This window comes from Pararge aegeria, chromosome 13 (genome assembly GCF_905163445.1).
Source record: "Pararge aegeria chromosome 13, ilParAegt1.1, whole genome shotgun sequence".
Classification (NCBI taxonomy): Eukaryota; Metazoa; Arthropoda; class Insecta; order Lepidoptera; family Nymphalidae; genus Pararge; species Pararge aegeria.
In genome coordinates, this window is record NC_053192.1 from 3,982,564 (window position 1) to 4,004,454 (window position 21,891).

General features: G+C 35.4%; 2 protein-coding genes across 11 annotated transcripts in view; one reads left to right on the top strand and one right to left on the bottom strand.

The window, feature by feature from the left end:
- Nucleotides 1-655: 655 nt before the first annotated feature.
- Nucleotides 656-18,232, bottom strand: LOC120628960 (centrosomal protein of 131 kDa). 2 transcript variants are annotated; one of them, XM_039897663.1, is made up of 17 exons: nucleotides 18,047-18,232; nucleotides 16,607-16,721; nucleotides 14,003-16,091; nucleotides 13,086-13,175; nucleotides 12,178-12,307; nucleotides 10,504-10,611; nucleotides 9,884-10,042; nucleotides 9,538-9,582; nucleotides 8,995-9,200; nucleotides 8,250-8,386; nucleotides 7,751-7,839; nucleotides 6,806-7,017; nucleotides 4,671-4,783; nucleotides 3,963-4,021; nucleotides 3,111-3,253; nucleotides 1,296-1,446; nucleotides 656-1,153 (listed from the first exon to the last, which is right to left on the bottom strand). In XM_039897663.1, exons 1-16 carry the CDS (start codon nucleotides 18,176-18,178, stop codon nucleotides 1,311-1,313), a joined length of 3,963 nt encoding a protein of 1,320 aa, XP_039753597.1. In that variant the 5' UTR covers nucleotides 18,179-18,232; the 3' UTR covers nucleotides 656-1,153; nucleotides 1,296-1,310. The 2 variants fall into 2 exon arrangements, with proteins under 2 accessions (XP_039753597.1, XP_039753596.1); XM_039897662.1 differs by having other exon boundaries at nucleotides 656-1,446.
- A 295-nt stretch (nucleotides 18,233-18,527) lies between these two features.
- LOC120629024 (perilipin-4) overlaps nucleotides 18,528-21,891 on the top strand; it is a 36,315-nt gene continuing 32,951 nt past the window's right edge. For all 9 annotated transcript variants that reach the window (XM_039897751.1, XM_039897753.1, XM_039897756.1 and 6 more), the window contains exon 1: nucleotides 18,528-18,800. In XM_039897751.1, coding sequence (XP_039753685.1) covers nucleotides 18,782-18,800 — 19 coding nt within the window. In that variant the 5' untranslated portion in view covers nucleotides 18,528-18,781. The remainder of the gene's footprint in view (nucleotides 18,801-21,891) is intronic.

Below are 21,891 nucleotides of genomic sequence, written 5' to 3' on the forward strand. Positions count from 1 at the left end.
GCTATGGCCGCTTTGTAGAAACGGTAATAGTTCGAATCCCATCCCGCACCTCAATCTTTCACGCACACCTCGTATAAACTCTAACCACCTTCACCCTCCAGGGAGGGTTCCCAATTCAGGCGATGCCCGTGGTTCGTAGAACAACTTACGCAGCCTCGGTTTTTGTCATTAACCTATGGAAATAATGGCATCAAGCCACGTTGGGCCATCATTGTGGGTCGACGCTCTCCTATGAGAGTGCCCAGCAGTGGGAAGTTGGGAAGGGTGATGGGATAATGAACCTTTAAACATTTAAGAACCTGCTCTAAGGTAAACTAGATAACTTGCCACAAGTAGAAAAGCTTAAAGTTTACTACAAATTCTATCTGTCTCAATAGAAGAGTGGGATTTATGGGGGTAAGCCATCCCCCTTCACATAATTTATCTAAAATCTCACCCCCTCCAATTAACATAAAAAAACTAAGAATAGTCGGCGGAGGGGACAAAAGAGTTAGCCCCCCCTTCCCCTCATACCCTCTCCGCTTGTAAAAGCGGACGTTTTTAAACAACCAGTACAAAATATATACGGATTGCACGAAACAGAATACAGAAACCACGCATTAAAAAGTAAAACTTTTATTATCACATATAATATGATACATTTCATATTATTTCAAAACACACACGACACACATAAATAAGGAAAGCACAATATCACTATAACACATTGTCATTCCCGGTGGATAATATAATAAATAAGCAGACATTCAGCACTCGAATAAATTATAAGACCATTCAAATTTGGACGGAATTGAAAAATCCTTCAATTAATGTTTGTACAAACAATAATCGAAATTCACATCATAATAAAGTTTATTTTACACTCTAAAACACCTTTCGAAAACTAGGTGTTAAATTCTGGAAGGTTTTAGAAGCATTGTTTCAGCTAATATCAACCAATGCACGGCTGAAATCGTACAAAACTTCTACACCTAGATCTTTTATACGGAGTTACAGTTTACGCAGTTTTGCCCCGCCCACTGTGACGCGCTTGATTTGGTATATCCAGCTAGTTGGAGGTCTTATCACAGCTAATACATTTTCAGAAATTGTAAAACACACAACCATTTGGCTTTTCGAATCTTAAATACTAAACCTATCTGCTACGGTCCTCCTGCAAACAAACAGGCATGGCGGTTTAACTTCCGTTTTCTTTGCTTTGACACAAAGAGTTCTGCCATTACTGTAAATGTTAAAAATAGATCTAGAACGTTCCTTAAAGTGTTGATGAGTAAAACTTAGTCAAAAATAGATACGTTTTATTCTCTCGATTATTTGGACTTCAGGAAATCCTTTCTTTGCTGCTGAAGTTTTTGCTCGAGTAGTGTGAGTTTCTCCTGATACTTAGCCGTCTCTCTGGTCAAAGCTTGAATCGTGGAATCTTTCCGGGCCACTGCTACTTTCACCCTAGAATACATTAAAAATTAACCAAAAAAGTGAACTCCGAGCAAAACGTTCGTAAAAAATGGTAAAATGGTGGTACAACGTGTAAATCGAAACCGAAATAATACTTTACAGGCTTTAGAGGTCCGATCATGTACTGTCTCTGGGACTTATCTGTGAAACCGAAAACCTAATAGTTTTTACTGAAAGAAATCAGATACAGCCCTAACATCACATGCACAGTTAAAATCAAGTGAGTCCGATAACTTTATTATTAGGTACGCGTCGCGTAGCGTAGGTACTATGCACTCGTCGGTCCTTTATCTTCAATAGGGTTGTCATAAGTAAACACAGAATGTTTTGAATTAGTTTGTATGGAAAAATAGATATGCTTCTTATGAAATATAGTTATAGCATCCTTCAACATTATTTCGTAATTCTGTTACACTTTGTAGATAGATGAATTCCTTATTGCACAATATAAAAAAAATCATGAAAATAAAATAAAGTTGAAATTATTACGCAAAAGCCATCTTATAGCTTAAATCGATCTCCTCTAGAGTACACTGTTACATAATTGGCCTAATTTTTTTTTTTTTTTGGTTCGTATAACTAACTGACAGTCAACTGCTCAGACAGACTCTGATATAAACTAGTACTATTTGGCATGTTTATACAATTTTGCTTTCTCGATGCGAACACAGCATGCATTTGCATATAATATATATGCCGATTATATACCCAGCGGATTTCCGCTGCTGGTACGGCTGCTGTAAAGAACTAAAAAAAAAATTGTTAAATATTAAAAACAAACATAAAAAATTTTGCGAAAATAAAAAACTTAAACAATTAACTATTTCTTACCTTAAGCTTAGTACCCATAACACAAGCTATTGTCGTAGTGTAAAAAAAATTTTTGCCAAAATTTGCATTCGATACATAGGACTATGTTGACAAAGGTTAGTTCTGGTTTTCGCCAGCAAAAAGTCTTACGGTTTTTGGAGGCGGTTACCTTCACGTGAAACTACGAATCAACGGAAAATCTTATCGAGGGCAAAGCTTATCAACGGAATAGCTTATCAAAGGAAATATGGTGTTACAGTAATTTTATAAAGTGGGTAAATAACCAAACTTTGATAACTATAAACTAAATAAATAATAATAATAAATAAATAAACTACGACAATACACACACATCGCCATCTAGCCCCAAAGTAAGCGTAGCTTGTGTTATGGGTACTGAGATAGCTGATGAATATTTTTTTATTAATATAATACACATAAATACTTATAATATACAGATAAACACCCAGACACTGAAAAACATTCATGTTCATCACACCAACATTTTCCAGTTGTGGGAATCGAACCCACGGCGTTGGACTCAGAAAGCAGGGTCGCTGCCCACTGCGCCACTCGGCCGTCTGGGATTGAATTGATTAGGATTTTACAAATACCGTAATAATTATTAATTAGTAAATAGATATTTTTCAACAAACAATTTGAGTTGGTGGGTATTTTATATAAATACGAATGCATTATCGATACACTCCAGTCCAACATGGACTCGAACGATGCAAAGATACCTCCCGGTGTCTTAGTCGTTTATCAATGGTCTCCTGACATACTAGCCGTACGTGCAAGACAAAAGCGAAAAAATATTTAATCAAATGAATGTGTTTACTTACTTCGCATATAGCTGGTGCATTTGTTCCTCGTGAGTCTTCTTCATATCTTCTATCTCCTTCTGCAAAGAGTCCACTTTACCGCGCCACGACGCCTCGCAACTCGCTCTCACTTCCTCTGCGCGGGATTCCAGTTGAGTGTTTTTCTGATAATGGACAACAATTGAAAGGAGTTTGTATTCTTTTTTCGATATAAAATTTGTAAACACGCAATCCATTAGCATATTTAAAAAAAAACCTGGCCTAAACAGAGTAAATAATGAAATATAGATATGCTATTCATTGATGCACCCCATCATCGTTGTGATGAAGCTATCCTCGAATAATTCCTGATCTTTGACGACCGATTGGCGGGATCCCCCTTTCCGTGGGTTCGATTCCCACAACTGGAAAATGTTTGTGTGATGAACATGAATGTTTTTCAGTGTCTAGGTGTACATACATATAAGTATATTATAAGTATTTATGTATAATATTCATAAAATTATTTATCAGTTATCTTAGTTCACAAGCTACGCTTAGTTTGGGGCTAGATAGCGATTTGTGTATTGTCGTATATTATTATTATTTATATTATGGTCGAAATACCCCTCCGAATCGATATGGTCTATATCTCTATCGACCAATGGTAACGCATTCAGCGTTTGGGAAAATTCCAAAGCTATTGACTCTTGGATTTCATTGTTGATGTTGTTGATTGATGTTCCTTCCTGGACATCCATCGATTCGCAGCCTTCACAAGTCATTAGTTCGGCTGAGGGAATTCCCCGAATGTATCGACCGAGTTATCAACCGATGAAACGCAGCGTTTTATTCTCCCTTTAAGAATTGTTTTAAATATTAATCCATAGTCACCTCAGTCAGAACTCTGTTTCTGGTTTCAAGTTGACCTATCGCCATTTCAAGTTCAGCACCTGAATTAAAAAAAAATATATATTTTTATTACTTCGACGAAGTGAAAACACTTAGTTTTTACCTCCGACCATGTACCATTAAGATGTGACGACACAGATCTTGCCTTTGAGATCCAGTATCGAAACACTTTTTATCCACGTTTCTGAAACGTACCTTTAGGATGTGGAACGTTCTTTCGGCAACTGTGTTTCCTGCCACGTATAACTTGAGTACCTTCTAGGCAAGAGTGAATACGCTTTTTCTAGGCAAGCACAAACCTAGACCTCATCATTGGTCTAACAGGCATGATCGTCGTCAAGCGCTGGCCTATGGTTAATAAAAAAAAGTTTCACTTTGGGTTCGGAGCGCGGTCGTTATGTTGATGTTCCACCGTTGTACCGGACCGATTCTTCTTCAATGATGAACTGGTCTAGACAAAAGGTAGCTTCATGCCGGTTGTACTAAGACGATCCAGGTTTCATAGATCGTTATCTGCTGATTTGAGAGCGAGAGAAAGAGCGAGAGAGAGAGAGAGAGAGAGAGAGAGAGACAGAGAGAGAGAGAGAGAGAGAGAGAGAGAGAGTTTGGTCCCGTGACGATTTACCTGGATACCTGGATTTTCGGTTGTTGGTAATACTATAAATATAGATAGATAAACGTTCAACTTACACCTGTCTTCAGTATGCCGTATTCTGGCTTGTGCGTCCTGATATCTCTTTAGAGTTGCCTGTTCAGTTTCTGCGAGTTCTTTTAATTCCGCTTCGTACTGTTCTTTGTTTCTCCTGTAATATAGTTTTATCTGTACATGTATCGGAAAATAAGCTTAGCAGGTTAATGTTTTAGTACAGCTTTTAGTGACAGAGCTGGTCCGGGTAAGTACTACCGCCATGATTATTTCTGCCGCTGAGCAGCATTGTTGCAATGCTTTGTCCCCGTCTGAAGGGCGTGGTCGCTGGTGTAATTACAGGCACATTTGGCTTAACACCTAAGTACGCATCAGGTTGGTGGACACCGGACGGCACATTGCATGACGTGTTCTTCGCTTCAGTACAGTAGCGTGCTTACAGCGTATGTACTAAGGCAGGGCAGATTATATAAAATTAATAAAATCCTCAGTACGATTCATAAAAACTTAAGGATAGGCATTGCAAGAGTTATAACAAGAATACCTTCAAGATTTTATAACTAGTACTGGAGATTTTCTTCATTTCATATCATCTGACGGACGGCCGACTGGCGCAGTGGGCAGCGACCCTGCTTTCTGAGTCCAAGGCCGTGGGTTCGATTCCCACAACTGGAAAATGTTTGTGTGATGAGCATTAAGTGTTTTTCAGTGTCTGGGTGTTTATATGTACTTTCTAAGTATTTATGTATATATAATTCATAAAAATATTCATCAGTCATCTTAGTACCCATAACACAAGCTACGCTTACTTTGGGGCTAGGTGGCGATGTGTGTATTGTCGTAGTATATTTATTTATTTAATTTATCTGCAGTCGCGCGCCAAGCGAAGTTTGGCTCTATTTATAGACGATAGTCTTAAATTTACCATCAGGTGTGCAGTCTGTCTGTCAATTAAAACTACAAAAAAATGTCTGAGACGTCACGGGGCGCCTGGCGGATGTGAAACATCGAAATTGTTTTCTGTATCGAAGTTATTGCATAATGAAAAGATAAAGCATTACAAATTAATTCCACATATAAAATAAATATACAACCAAATGGATTACCACTCCTTTTCGTAAGTCGGTTAATAATTAATGTTTTATTACAAAATTAATATTATTTTTTATTGTTACATACGAAGTACAAAAATTCCTATAGATGTTTCACATCAAAAATGGGTCAATAAAGATACCCTACCTAACTTTTTTTATCCAAGTTCTGTGGTATACAGTGTATGTTCCTAGTTCTTTGGTATTTACTTACACTTGTCTGTGAGCAGCTTTAAATAAACTGTGTGTATCTAACTTAGATCTATTGTTTGGTAATAATTACTGAAGGTACCTACATAAATGAACATTCGTTATTACCAACATAATATTGTGTCTGTGCGATTATTTACTTTTACTTACTAATATAATATAGTTTTATATTATTGTAGCACAGCTAGTATGGGCAGGAGACAATTATATCTCCGAGGAAAGGATAAAAAATTATCTTCTCCCACATCTTAATCAACTCTCAGTGCGTTGGTTGATAAAGTAAGTAAGTAAGTGAATAAGTAAGTTGCACAAGTGGATATCCAAATAGTATATCTGTAATAATAAACGGGGGTAAACTACCTCAAGCATCCTGTGCTGGACAAGTTAACTATAAATTCAAATTCAAAATATAGGCCTATTTATATTTATTCGTAGGCCTATCGCACGCACTTATGAAGCGTTCATACATATATGTTTACATAATTGTAAGGGGATGGTGATAACTTCGTTCGCTTCGTTCGCTAACTTAAACCTAAAGCTACGAGGCTTCCAAACGCGTTCTGGTCTAAGAAGAGCCCACACTTCGCCGGGTATTTTTTTGTTATCACCATCTCACAGTAAATTTATATTAAGCTTTAAAGCTAGAGCAATTCACACCCCCAAGCTTTTTAACGTTTAAGTAATCCTTTATTATCGTTTAAGTAATTTTAAGGATTACTTAAACGCAGTACAAGTTATACTTACTAACTTACTCTCCGAAAACTTAAAACACACTTTTTTTTTTTTATTCTACTACATAACCCTTGACTGCAATCTCACCCGTAGCATTGGATCTTATGACAAAGTATACTCAAAAAGCATTTTCTACACATTCTTACCTTAACGCTTCTTGCAGTTCTTTCCTCCCGGCTTGGGCTTCGGCATCCATGCTCTCGATAGCTTTCTCGATCTCTCTATCTCTTTCTAACTTATGCTGCGCTGTTATCTCCGTCACTTTCTTCTTTAATACTAACTGCTGCTCCGCTTCATAATCTTTCTTGTATTGTTCGAATTCTATTAACAGTTCTTCACGTTTCTGTTTTAATTTATCCTGAAAGTATATTATCATGACGTCTTAAGACGGCCATTAGGTAATCAAACTGGCATGAGATTAATCTGTGGTCATTCATGTTAAAATTTTACCATAGATTATGTACTTTAAAGGTAATGGATTAAAATAATTAATTTCAAATTGATAAATGTAACCGACTCCCTCAACCTTACTTCTCTAAGTCAATACATTTAATAATAAAATAAACCTTACTTCACAGAGCTCAGAATTAAGAACGTTCAGAAACCGTGTCCACGACTAATATTGAAGCATTAAAAACCACTCCACTTTAGCATGGTCTCTCGAACAAACGGTTAGTCACTTCATACCATTTAACAGTTGACAGTAATTATTTATCTTCATTGTTCTAAACGTTCACCATTGAAAATGGGAAAACACTGTTAAGACGTGTCGCTGGGCGTTTCACTGTTTTTGCACACCTTATAATAATGGCTGACTGAGGATTCTGTATGTTCTTAATTCCATTCTCCGGAGAAGTCTATTTTAGGGAAAGAAATAAACAAAGACTATTTAGAGATAATTTTGTAAAACAAACAGAAATTAGCTAATTTATTTTTAAATAACTTCTTAGTTTATTCTGTGACCAATTCTTTTTTAGTATTTCTTTTTTTATTTAAAGTATAAACTGAAAAAGGGGACGATGGGGCATTTAATACGTACACGTAAATGCCTACTGTTCAGAATTTATGACGAAAAGTAGTCGGACACTTACTTCCAATTCTTCTCTCTCTTTCGCAATGTCGTGTGCCATTTGTTGTCTATTTTCCTTCAAAAGTCTCTCTTGTTCGGTTTTCAATTTTTCTACAAAGTATCAAGTTAGTTAATATTTCTTTTAAACTTATTATTTTTGGCATTCAAAAGTTATGTAAGGATCGTAATAGAAATGTTATGAGAATGAAGCTTAATTTGCTATACTCCGCGAAAAGCTGGAGAATCTGTATGGTTTATAATTTCTTCAATTTTTATACCGCACAAAACAGATCTTCGGCAATGTACCTCAGGAGATGTTGACTTTACAAGAAATAATTCTTAAGAAAGTTATAAATTACAACAAACAGATTCTCCTGCTTTTCGCGGAGTATAGCAAATTAATCTTAATTTTCATAATATATCATAGATTTCCGCAAAGTAACGCCTGCTTTTATCCATTATGTAATAAAAATGATCCCAAACGTGATGTTACATAAGTTTTTTGAAGCAAAGCAACTTACCAAATTCCAATTTTTGCATTTTCTCCTTCTCAGCGAGATCTGCCGCCACCCGTTCGTTTTCTGCGCGCATCTCCGCAATCAGACGCGTCCGTTGCTCCTGGTACGATATTTCTAATTCCAAGATCTGTTTCTCCATTCTGGAATCAAATCAATCGAATATAAATTATGAATTCGTTTTATACATCTATCACAAATAACCACGGGCGAAAAACTGCACTAAGATGTTCGGAAGTATTATACTATATCCAAAAAATTTATTAATTTTGCAAAATTAAAGGTTTAGTTGGTATACATTGCAAATTATATTTAGAAAAATTATATTCCGGAATTAATTTCAAACTTAGCCTCTAAAACAATCATTTTGATTTTTGACATATAATTAGTTGAAAGGTAGAGCGTAAGAGTGTAGGCCCTCGGGTGGCGAATTAAAGGGGAAGTTTGTCACCCAACTAATGACAGGCCTAATAAGTTGGCGTGCCGTGTAGCGCACGCCTCTCTGGAGGATTTGGCAGCGTTCAGGCCATTGATGATAGGACCCGCAATGCACTGGGGGGGTGAAAACCTTGGCGAGAGTGCGGTGAATACGCAAGTGAACCCCCTGATCTCACTTATAGGTCTATCGAGGGGCACACAGAGTTATTAGTGGGTGCAAGTCCCACATAACTACTCCGTTTCCCCCAACGTAGTGGTATGCGTCAGGCATTTTCTCTTCAAAAAAAAAAAAGGAGCGTAAGAGTCCACTCACCTTGAACTGGCTAACTGTCTCTCTTTTAATAAAGCAGCTTCCTTTTCTTGCTCGAGGTTTCTTCTCAATTCTTCCAACTCCGCTGCGTGTTTAGCATTCAGACGCCCAGTTTGTTCTGCGTGCGCCATCTTGAGATCCGACACTTCCTTCTGTTGGCGTTCTGCCATCTCGCGTAGTTCGCCTTCTAAACCTTTGACAGTTAGCTCCTAGAAGTAAATGAGTTCTTATTTGTTTTAAAGTTACGTCAGGAACTAAATATAAAATTACCGCAAATATTTTCTCAAGATTCACAAACTCAAGCACAAGCTCCATCTTAATCACAATGAGTGTACTAGGAGTACCAACATAAATTTTGCTACTCACAATAACCACTTTGAACTGGATAACATTAACAAAAACGTTAGAAAGACTAACCGTTTGTTCGAGAAAACAATCTAAAGTCAAGTGGTTCTTGATGCTTCAATATTAGTCATGTACACGGTTTCTGTGTGTTTTTTATTCTGTGATCTAATCATAATTTTTGAAGGGTTAGAATAAAATTACCTTTATTTTCTCTGCCTTTTGCCGCACCCATCTTTGTCTAGCTACCTGAAAGCGAAATTTAAAATCGTACATTAACGAGTATCCGGACAAAGATTTCATGTTCGACCAATTAGAGATATTAACATGAGGTTAAACGAAATCATCCTGAAAGTACTGGGTCTTTGTTGACCCACTCTTTAGAGGGTCATTGTTTTCACATAAATGAATGGGTTATTGTGTTTTAATAGTGCGCTGTAATCCATAGATAAATAGAACTTCAATCCGTCCGTCTTAACCGGCAAGAAATCAGGGGCAATCTCAAATTAGATAATTGCAAAAACAATAAAAAATATCGAGTTCAGTTTACCTGTTGAGCGGCTGCCATCTTGTCGTGCTGATTTCTTAGCTCTAATTTGTAACGCTCCTCAAGTGCCTGCGCTGAACGTTTCCATCTGTCTTCTAGAGAGCGACGTTCATCCACTAATTGCTCTATACGATGGTTCAGAGTTTTCTTATCATTTATCAGCTGGAAAATAACATAGTAAACCAATTAATAATAATATTTAAGAAATATACTACGACAATTAACACACCGCCATCTAGCCCCTAAGTAAGCATAGCTGGTGTTATGGGTACTTACATGACTGACGAATATTTTTATGAATAATACATAAAAATACTTTTAAGAAACATTTAAACGCCCAGACACTGAAAAAAATTCATCATGTTCATCACACAAACATCCACCTCGCTGGCCAATTTAAATTGGTGGAGTCCTTTCTTTTGAGAACATTATGGGGAACTATGTTTTCCTCACGATGTTTTCCATCACCTCAACGGTGAAAGTGTTTATTTTTTGTGCAATTTTTTTTTTTTTTTTTTGGTAAAAGTTTTTTTTTTATTAGTTGAAACGGAAATGACTTAGGAAAGCTAGAGGTACCTGATGGGATGATGAAACCGAATTCGTATTAATAAAAGAACTTAAACCTGATCAATGAAGCTCTGATGTCTTTTAATCGACTCTTCGCACTCCTGCTTCACTTTGGCGATGTTTCGATGCGACTGCTTCTCCAAATTACTGACTTTTGATATCATCTGTAATATTAAAACCATCAAACTTTGAAATGTGTCCAAATAAATTACATTTAAAATAATTTTATAAAAAATTTATAAAAAATATAAATAAAAAAATATACACATCGCCATCTAGCCCCAAAGAAACCGTAGCTTGTTATGGGTACAAAAATTGTTGGCGTGGCGATACAGGCCCTGGCTACGTTTCGCCACGCTTTATTATTGAAGTTTTGTATTTCGTATTTAATAATAAAAATGCTGCCATAACACAAGCTTTATGGGTACTTAGATAGCTGATGAATATTTTTACGAATAAAATACATAATAAATACATAATATGTACTTATAATATAACGTTTTTCATTGTCTGCGTGTTTATATGCAAAAACCCAGACAATGAAAAACGTTCATGTTAGGGCCCTTGAACTCAGAAAGCAGGGTCACTGAACACTCCGCCAAGCGGCCGTCAATCGTAGAGGCCTTATCTCTATATTACCTACTATAGTAAAATAATATTTGGTGGTTAAAGGTAGGAACCTTTTATACCAATAGATTTCTAGCAGTTTCGTATAATTGTGGGTTTGACTAAGAAAGAATTGCCGCCAAGCAATTTATGTCCGATATCACTAAACCTAGGAATCGCCTAAATGGAATTCCTACTGATTAAGGCGATGTCTGTAGAAAAAAAAACGTCTCTTCATCTCTTAGGCGATAACTATTGGTAAAGGTAGATGTATAGGTAGGAATATCCTAAGATTAGGCGTTACTTATTAAGGCATTACCTTATTAGTTGCCGCTTAAGAATCGATTAGGGGTAAGGGTTTAATATAACTGCCATACCCCTAACAGGTTAGCCCCCTATAATCTTAGACTGCATCATAGCCAACTACCAGGATAGCAGGAGATTGCAGAGCTACTTCATTGTAGAATCAAAAAACCGTCCAAGTGTTGACCATGTAATCAGTGGCGTACATAGAGGGTATGCATATGATATAAAATTAACAGTACCAGTTATAAAAAATTATTCTGGTTTTTAGTATTTGAATGAATGAATGAATCAATATAACAATTTAATCTTTGTAAAGCAAAACATTAATCTATATAAAATCAGCACATCGTCTTAGGAAAATACAGAAAACCTTTGTGGGGCTAAGTATATGCTTTTATAACATGCCGAAAGTAATATTAGATTTACCGTTACATAAGTTTAAAGAATGTATAAAAACACATTTAATACATCGTGGCTACTATACTTTTGATGAATTTATTAATGACAAGGTTGCCCGGAAGCAAGCCGCTCCGCTTTCATCTCACACAAGATAGAACAAAGATTGTTAAATTGTAAAACGATGTTGGAAAAGAGCAACTGCTGAGTTTCTTGCCGGCTTCTTCACGGTAGAATCTGCATTCCGAACCGGTGGTAGAGTCACTACAAACAGACATACTTGACGTTTCAAAAGTGCTTATATTAGGCCTACTTGAAATAAATGAATTTCGAATAATTTTTTTTGTTGAAAATAAGGAAAATTCCCAGGATTTAGAGATCTTTTTTTTCTGAGCCTTATGTATGGTATAGAAGTTATTTACTTGTTCTTTATGGTTAGCCAGACTTTCTTGAAGTAGCGCGATGCAACACGACCGTTCTTCCAACTGAAGTGAAGCTGTCACCAATCTTTGAGCCAATTCTGTATGTGGTAGTTTCAGAAGTCCTTCTAATCTAGAAGCAAGTTTAATGAACAAAATTATTAATTAAACTATAGCCGGGCGCAGTGGCGTGCACTTCATATATGCACAAAAGCACTGCCTACCCTAATTATTTTATATAATTCGTATTGGAAGAGAAATTTTCCATTTTATGCCATATAACTGCTTTGCTTTTGAATTTCGTATTTATTAATAAAAATAAATATTAAATTTGTATTGAACAGTTTAATAAACAGTTTGTAATTAACCGACTTAGAAAAAGGAGAGGTAATCAATTCGGTTGTATTTTGATGTGAATCATCTATGGGCGGAGGGTAAACCTGATTGTTGGCGTGGCGACCCAGGCCGTGGCGACGCATCGCCACGCTATATTATTGAATTTTTGTATTTCGCATGTAACTATAAAAAAGAATAATAACTTTGTAATAAAACAGTCATTATTAATCGACTTACAAAAAGGAGTGGTTATCCATTTGGTTGTATTTTTTTTATTTGTGGAACAAATTTGTAATGCTTTTCATTTCAATCTTTTTATTATGCAATAACTTCGATACAGAAAACAATTTCAATGTTTCACATCTGCCAGGCGTCCCGTGACGGCTCACACGTTTTTTTTTCATTATTTGTGTGGCATGTATAAAACGTAAGATTTAAGAACAAGATGGCTGATTTCCTTCGTTACGAAAAATTATTGACATAAGCCGATCCCCTAAAAGCAATCTTACTGGTAAACTATAGAGAAAGTAGTGCTTTTTTGCTTTAAGTTTTGGAAAGAACAATTTTATACTTACTTGGGAATAGTTTGTGGAGTCGTATTTGTGACAACTGATAAGGCGACGTTTGCACTTTGTTCAACTTTTTCTAAGAACTCAAAAATTTCCCTGAAATAAACCTCATAATTAGAAATGACAAAATGAACCTTTAGTTTAGTTAGTGAGTATTCAGCGGGGTTACCCTCGATGAATTATTCTGGACATGTACCTCATGCAGTAGCCCAGTGGATGGGACTTCGGCTTTACTTTCGGGGGCCGAGTTCGAATCCCAACAGGCACTTTACTTTTTCCTAAATTATGTGCGTTTTAAGCAATTTAAATATCACTTGCTCCAAGTTCCAACGGCGAAGGAAAACATCTAAATCTGCGCGCCTGAGAGTTTTTCATAATGTTCTCAAAGGTGTGTGGAGTCCACCAATCCACACTAGACCAGCTTGATGGACTACCTTAACCCATTCTCATTGTGGGAGGAGATTCGTCCCCTGTAGTTGGCCGGTAATGTGTTGATAATATGATGGTGATGTACCTAATTGCATTTAAAAAATTATCCGTTTTCCCGAAGCCGATGTTATTCTCCGTTCTTTTATGCCGACTGCCAAAACAAGAAGTCAGTTGGAATTTTTGTAGGATGTGATTGAAGGACGAGTTTTCATTTAAAAATTAGTATGTTTTTGCAAACTACCCTTGGAAATTTGTTATTTTTACGGGACCAAAAGTAGCCTAGCAAGCAAGATACGATTTGTTGATTATCAGGGTGTGAAGGAAGAACAAGCAAACAAATTAACGCACTTTCGCATTTAAATTACCAGTTAGGAACCTAAAAAAATTCAAATTAAAACTTGTGATAATTTAGGAGTACATTATGTAGAAAATATAAGTTTATCTCACGAGAATAAAACATTGTCATGTTATTAACAGAAATAGAATATGCTTACATAAAATTATCTTTCGGAGTTGGGCATCTTTCTTTATCCTTTACTTCTTCCTCATTACAAACATTCACATTACTTACAGAAGTAACTGGATTGTCACCATAACTTTCTATTTCTTTTAACATAGAATAAATATCCAATACTGTAGATTTTGAATTCAACTCTGTCGGCTTGGGAGTTTCAACGGGAGCCGAAGGACTTTGAGATATTTCTTCTACAGAAGGGCTATCTGCTTTGACTGGATCCATAGTCTTTGACTGGTGTACTTCAGATGCTGCTCCTAGATTATCTACGTCAAGGACTCTGGGTGATGGGGCAGAAAGTGACATCCACGAATCAATATCTTTATCATTTTGTACACCAGCTATTCTAGCACTTGAAGGAGCGCGCATTGTAAATGCTTGATTTCTTACGTTAACTGGCGTATTACTTTTATCTATATTGTTTTTGGCATTTCTATTGTTCCAAAACTGTTTATAGCCCGTACTCTCTTCAGCTTTTGAATTCATATTGTTCAACTTTTTATCGTATTTTTTTAACATTTTACCTTCTTTCGTGTAATCCCCTTTAATTTTTAGGTAGTTCTGAATTAGTTCCTTTGTAGTAACTTTTGATATACTATCACGTTTAACATCTAAAGAGTTTTTATCGCTTACAGGATCGCTTAAGGTTAAACTTTTTTGGGAATTCTCGCTAGAATCTCTATTTTCATCGGAGATTTTATTAGAATGGTGTTCAAACAATTCGTCAATGTTCAACGGTGTTGGCGATATAGCATCTGTTTTTATATCCTTTAAAGTTAATTCATGAAGATTGTTTATAGCCTGTAATTCTTTTTTATAATCTTCAATAACTCTTGAAGTATATGCTTTTGTAGTGCTGTTTAAAAGATATGTGGGATATTCTAAATTGGCCTTTTCAGTCGCAGCTGTTTCACTGGCACTTTCGCTAGATCCAGGAATGTGCATGTCACTTTTCGTTGGAGAGTTTTGGGGTGGCACCAGTAAATGACTTTCTTTTTTCAAAAAGAAGTCTTTATAAAGCAACCTACTATGATTAAATGGCTCAACCCATTTCTTATCATTTTGACAGTTTTCATAATCTTTTTCATTCAAAATTTCCAAGCTTTTCGGCTGATCGTGCGTATTACAATCTTGTTTAACAGATGTTGTAGGAAGTGAATAATTGGAAGCCATGGCTTTATCCTCTTTCATGCAACTCTCTGGATATCCAGAATCTTTGGATGAAGTATCTGTATGAATGCCAGTGCTTGACATTATAGCTTTGTACGGATCTATGTTTGCATGAATGTTGTTGTAAAAAGAGCTATAGTTTTTAGTATCATTCATGAAAAAGTTTGATTGTTTTTTGAAATTATCAATTTGATCATGTTCTTCATAGTCAATCACGTCTAGATTTTCTTTACTGTTAACCTGTTGATTTTCAATACTATCATAATTCCTTGGTGATAGACTAACCATGTTATTTTGAGAAGGAATACTGTCAAGATCTTGTGTTGATTCCTCTTCCACTAGTGACAGTTGCTGTTTTGTAAGAAACAAATGACGTGAATAGGCATCTATTGAGCTTTTAGCTTCATTGTTTGGTGGGGCAAAGGAAACCCTGCCAGCTACATCTTCGTTTTTAATATCACCATTAAGGGAAAGGAAGTAAGATTCATACGACATACCAGTTTTAAATTGAGGTGTTACACTTCTTAGCTGAAATAAATCTTTATTTCGAATTGGTGATGTTGGCCGTTGGGATTTTTCTTTAATCGTTACTTCAACTCCATAACTATTATTAGTTCCACCAAGGCCTATTTCACTTAGAGAACTATCCATAGCCTTTCGCCCCTTTTTGCCAAGGGATCTGTACTTCAGAAAATGTTTTGTACCAATATTTCTATTTTTGACACCCGATTGTGCTTTAGCTTTGATCTTACTTCCTAGACTGATAAAGGTATCCTCTGAACCGTAATCAGAAGCATTGCTACTTATCGCTGTATTATTAATTGCTGGATCTAGATATACTTTTGAATTTGCGAGTAACTCTTCTGTTGGTGGAAGCACTTTTACGCTTAGAGGTGAATCTGAAAGTTAAGATGATCTCACTAATATTTCTCTTGAAACACAAGAGTATGGAGGTCAAATTATTGTTTTATATATTTTAAAACTGTACTTATAGAAATTTTATTCAATAAAATATCTATAAGTACAGAAAAACAATTTTTCTATTACCTAATAACATATGTATCCATTTTTATAATTTAAAATAAAAAGTTTTGATCAGGGTTTTATTCTATATTTACATAATATACTGTGCAGATTTCACATTAAATGTGCTTCGCACATCATATCAACTGAACTGTATTAAAAGTTTTGGAATGTCAGCTTTATGTTCTGTGTCTTATGGGAAACTGTAATATTTTTTGGTAGTAGTATATGATGAATAGACAATATATAGCACTCATTGTCTCTTGCAAAGAACACTTTGTTACATAACATAAAACTTAAATTTCAATGATTTAAGTTTACTTTTTGTTAAGTCTATCATTAAAAATTGTGTGATACTTCAGGAAATGTGATACAAAATTGTTTGACTTACTGTTATATGACTGCAGCAAATCAGCACTGAATGACTTTAAGAATGACCTTGTGGATGGAGCCCTGTCTTTTGTGTCTGCGGAGAATGGCCTCTTAAATCTTTCCTGGTCCTTTTCCTTTAAAATACAATGATTATATCACATACAATTAAATCTCTATACGGCTGGCTGGCTAAAATAGCTCTTTGTTATTAGTTACTAACATAAGGTAAGAATACCTGGGAATAACAGTATTATAATATGCTTGGAGGCCAGAGGAAAAGTAAACTAATGTAATCGAACCTACAAAGACGTAAATTATTAATATTGTGACTATGATCAATTTAGTTTGTAACTAACTCATCATATTTGTGCTACGTGCAACGATCTTTTTCAAATATAACGTAGGAATTCACAGCTCTTAACAATCTGTAACTGATTTTAGCTTTTTACAATCAAAGCAGCAAAGTAGTCAAACATTTCAGTATAAAGATGCATTCTCAGATGATGCATTCCTTACCAGGTTAGAATGCATCTATCAGGTAATATTGAATTCAAGCAGTTATTTATCATCAAATAACAGGGAACGAAAAAACATAGCAGCATAACAACTGCTCAAAAATGGGCCCTATTAAAACCAAGCCAAGTGAGAGTGGTTTATGAATTGTGACCTGCATGTGTTTGGTTTGCTAGTCACAATGCTAATAGATCAACAGCCAGCCAATCACAGCTTGATCTTGTGCTGCATGACATACAGTAGAGCCAATCATGGAAATTAGTAATCAATTCATGTTGCGTATCATTCATATTGTCTGACTGGTACCCATTTTGAATGATATTTTTTTCTTAGTACCTACAATATGAGTACCTTCAAATCAAGAGTGAATAGGCATATTCTAGGCAAGCTCCACCTTAGGCTGCATCATCGCTTACCATCAGGTGTGATTGCAAGCGCCTATAAATCGTCTTTAAACATAAAAAAAAAGAAAAGAAAGGGTGACTTCTGTTTTTTTTTGTTCACTGTTAGATAATAAAAGGCCTTAGCAAAAGATTGTCCCTATAAATTTTACTGACAGTAATAAGTTCCTTTAATAAATTAGAAGCAGTAGTTTAAATTTTAATTATAATATAGCAGGTATTACACTAAACATTGCTGAAAGTATACAAGGTTGAAAATGGTCAATTCATAAAACAAGTTCTTTAAAAGTATGAATAATGAATATATAAAGCATCAAAACTTTAATAAAAGGTTTAATAACATGAACATTAGAGTTCCCCAAAAGTTTATTCAGGTAGCATTCGTTTTCAAAGAGATATAGGTACATGGCCGTATCGCACGCAGCACAGGAAGGAAAAAAACATGCAATTCTTCCTAAAAGCTAGGAACCTGTTAAAACAGCATCCCAGCAACCGTCGGAATAACGTACGATCAAGAAAAAAGAACGAAATTATAAAGAAAATACCGGGGCACAGGAATTCTGCAGTGCTGAACGCGGCCTGTTTTTTACGTTCTTTTTATCCTCTCTTTTCTTACTTCTGTATGTAAGGTTCACCGGCGAGCCGAGCAATCGTAAGTTATTGCTTTCCTTCGACATTCCTGCTCTAACATTGGCTAGTGGTCCATAAAATTATCAATAATAACGATGACATTTTTGGTTTGTTGACAAACTGTCGTTGCTTGGCAACGGGCTTGTCTCAAAACGCGTTTTGTTAATAAAAAGTGTCTTAGTGAAAACTAAGAAAACGTATGTTAACGTATATTTTATGTCTTCATAACATTAAATCATTTTTATTCCAAAACAGCAGTAAAAAAAATTATAATAAGAAAACAGGGACCCCGAAGATCCTATTTTAGGTGCGAATCCAATATTGCTAAACTGCAGTAACAAAACGCAAAATGTAGCGATGACGTAATGCGTAGAATCTAAAAATAGCTGGATTTGATCACTTTGGTCGTTGCTCGCTTCTTGTATTGTTCAGTGGAAATGCGAATAGTGATTGGCTAAGTTCGGATTTCGTCTATTCTGGCACTTGCGGTGTGATCTTGAAGGTTGCGGTGTGCGGATATTATTACTCGATTTGTATTGCGAAATAGCGCTAAGTTAAAATTAGTGCGACACTCAATTATTTTGTGTACAAAATTGTTGTGAATTAATTAATTATTTGTGTGGTTGCAACTGTTCCGAGGAAAATACAAAATGTTCAGCGGAATCGCAGGTGAGAATTGAATACCGCAATTTATTTTATTTGACAATAATAATTATATTTTTCTGAAATAAATTAATTTGTAATATTACAACAATTTATTCGTTCGTTTCTTTTTATAAATTGAATGTAATATATATTTTTTAACAGAACAATGCATACAATAAGGTAGATTGAATTTATATTTTTAACTCTTAAATGATATTGCTTTTAATTTAGCTATGGCTTGGAAAATTCTGCTTGTTTTTACTGCGTAGTTAACTAGTTAGCAGCTTTACGAACGTATTATTAGTTATTAAAGTTCAATTACGTTTTTGTAGTCATCTCTGGTTTTAATATTTAATAGCTTTAATTTCATTCATGAACTGTGTGGCTAGGGATACACGCCGGTAGAGGCAAATAGGTATGTACAGACTTATTATTATTTCTACTTGGGCGTAGTAGATTACCTAGCTACTCCACAAGGTCAACATTAAAAGGCCGGATGAAAATCTGAAGAACTATAGATTCCGAACCCTGCATACGTTTGACTATCACCATCCGCAATACTAAACATATACCTAGGCTGCCGGCACATGGTTTAAATTATTGACAATATTTTTTACTAAATCTTCAAGTCTTCAATACGCCTGCACATAGGCAACATTATTGTCACAGAATTAAGAACGTCCAGAAACCGTGTACCTTGCGTCTAATATTGAAACATCAAAAACCACTCTACTTTTGTGGTGTTGTGGCGGTTAGTCACTTTATTCCGCTTAGCAGTTGACAGTACTAATTTTACCTGTAATGTGCTAAACGTTAACAATAAAATAGGGTAAAGGTGAATAGTTTGTGAGCTAGCAACAATCCTAAATAGCGGGCGCGGGGAGTTTTCCTGTTTTTTGGGCACAATGCATTGCATGCAACTACCGGGATCGCACACACGTCAATATTATTGTCAATAACATTAACGTGTGTGCGGGGAGCCATAGGTACTTACCTAATTGTTAAACAAAAGTTAAAGTGACTAAAAGCTTTTGAATTTTAAATATCGAGTATTATTTTTATACCCTTAATATTATCGACGTTATCATCGTATAGCTTATCTCTTACAGACGAGCATAGTCTAGTTCTCGTCTGGGTCATGATATAGATAAAGCTCCAACAGTTATGTGACTAACTGTGATGTAATTCTGGAGATAGCTTTCTAACAGCAAAACTACTTCCAGCGTTGCATTGCGTCAGTGTAAAAATATACTCTTGCTGCATAAAATAATAAAAATAGGGTCACTTATAGGACGCTCGGTGCCACAAGGCTGCCGATGTGAGATAAGAGTCGCTTTGGTATACCTAACGTGTCTGTTAATTGGTCATAAACATTGGTTCATTAACTCGACGATTCATCTGCATTTAATATTAGATGTTGTTCCGTACAGAGAACATAATGACTCAAAAGTCTTTATGACTACTATCATGCAGCATGAAGCCACGAATGTAGCTATAATCCCAAAGCCGATTAGAGTTTTAAGTAGTACCTACCCATTAATAAAACGTAACGATTAACTCAGTTATTTATGAAAATGACGCTACTCTATCACGGTTAAGAAGAAGAAGAAGAAACACTTTATTGCACTTATAACATACAGGAAAAGAAACAGTAAGGACTGTACAGTACACAATGTAGACATGCAAAGGCGGCCTTATTGCAATAGCAATCTCTACAGGCAACCTTTGTAGACAGGACTTACAGCAAGAGAACGGGACTATCCGGTGTGCCAAGAGTGTTGATAGGTATACATAAATACCAAAATATATAGATACAAATACATAGATAATTTAAATAAATATACGTAATATATGAATATACATAATACTAGCGGATCCCAGCGCTATCTGTCTGTGAGATTTGTGAATCTAAACCATCCAGGGTGCCACCCAAACGCATACCAAAAAAAACATTCAAATCGGTCCAGCCGTTTAGGAGGAGTTCAGTGACATACACACGCACACAAAAAATATACATACAAAGATATATAAATATATAACAACCCTAACATATATAAGTAGAGTCACTCAAAGAGAGGTATTGCAGACGACTCCTAAATATAGGAAGGGAACTACTTCCACGGATAATAATAATAAATTAGTTTTAAAAGGTACAAAATCCAAACTACATTTCTTCTGATTCATTATTTGTATACTTATTGTGATATCCTAAGTCTATTTATATGTTACTATCGTATGCCTATGTCAATGAAATAGCGAAGTGTACCTACCTAAATTAAATAATGAATTTGTGAGTCATCTCGTTTGACGTTCTGAGACGTAGAATCTCAAAATAATTTTAAGGACGCGTTATGAAACTACGCAGTGATTTAGGATTATATATTTGACAAAGTTGTTGAAAATACAAAATAGCACCATTGTAAGTCACGTTTCACACGTTACACTCAATACTATTATTTAACGTTAAAAGAATAACACAAGAGCAACAATCTGATCATTAATGTTTTAAGGAAACAGCCTGCAAGCAACTCCATATTAAAGCCTAATATTTCCTTGAGTTCACTACCATTAGGTATCTACATTTTAATAATTTCATACGTTAAGATAAGCTAATGCTTTACCTACGAGATGGAACTCGACTTTTCTGTATAGGTACTTTATGGATCCTAATTAGAGTAAGACGTACGTAACGGATACAGAAGCAGTGACCGCTATTAAATAAAATTGCTTACGTCACCAACACTGTAGCTTAAATCGATAGTGTTACATCATCGGTCATTTATATTATTATATCCTCTTTTCTATATGACGTTACATTCATAACATGGTAACTAAGTCATAGAAAAATTCTCCTATTGATACGTATTAAGTATTGACTGTTGAATAATATCGTATTCAATGTATCATATCTATAACAAAGGCTTTATTCCGTTAAATTTTAATGAAAACAATAAAACGTTATCAACAGCTAGCTAGAGCTGTTTGTTTACCTATATCAAAGTACAAAGTTCAGTTTGAATTAATAAGATTTATTTTTGATGGTTTACCATTTGTGTCGGCTAAAATAGATAACGTGAAACCTATTTTAGACGAGACATTTTTTTTTTATCTTTCA

Coding starts and splice junctions, on each gene's coding strand:
- LOC120628960 (XM_039897663.1), bottom strand. CDS start 18,178: ATGTCGAAGGAAAGCAATAACTTACGATTGCTCGGCTCGCCGGTGAAC. Junction 16,092..16,606: donor TTTGCTGCAGTCATATAACA/GTAAGTCAAACA, acceptor CTTAACTTTCAG/ATTCACCTCTAAGCGTAAAA. Junction 9,583..9,883: donor AGATGGCAGCCGCTCAACAG/GTAAACTGAACT, acceptor TTTCGCTTTCAG/GTAGCTAGACAAAGATGGGT.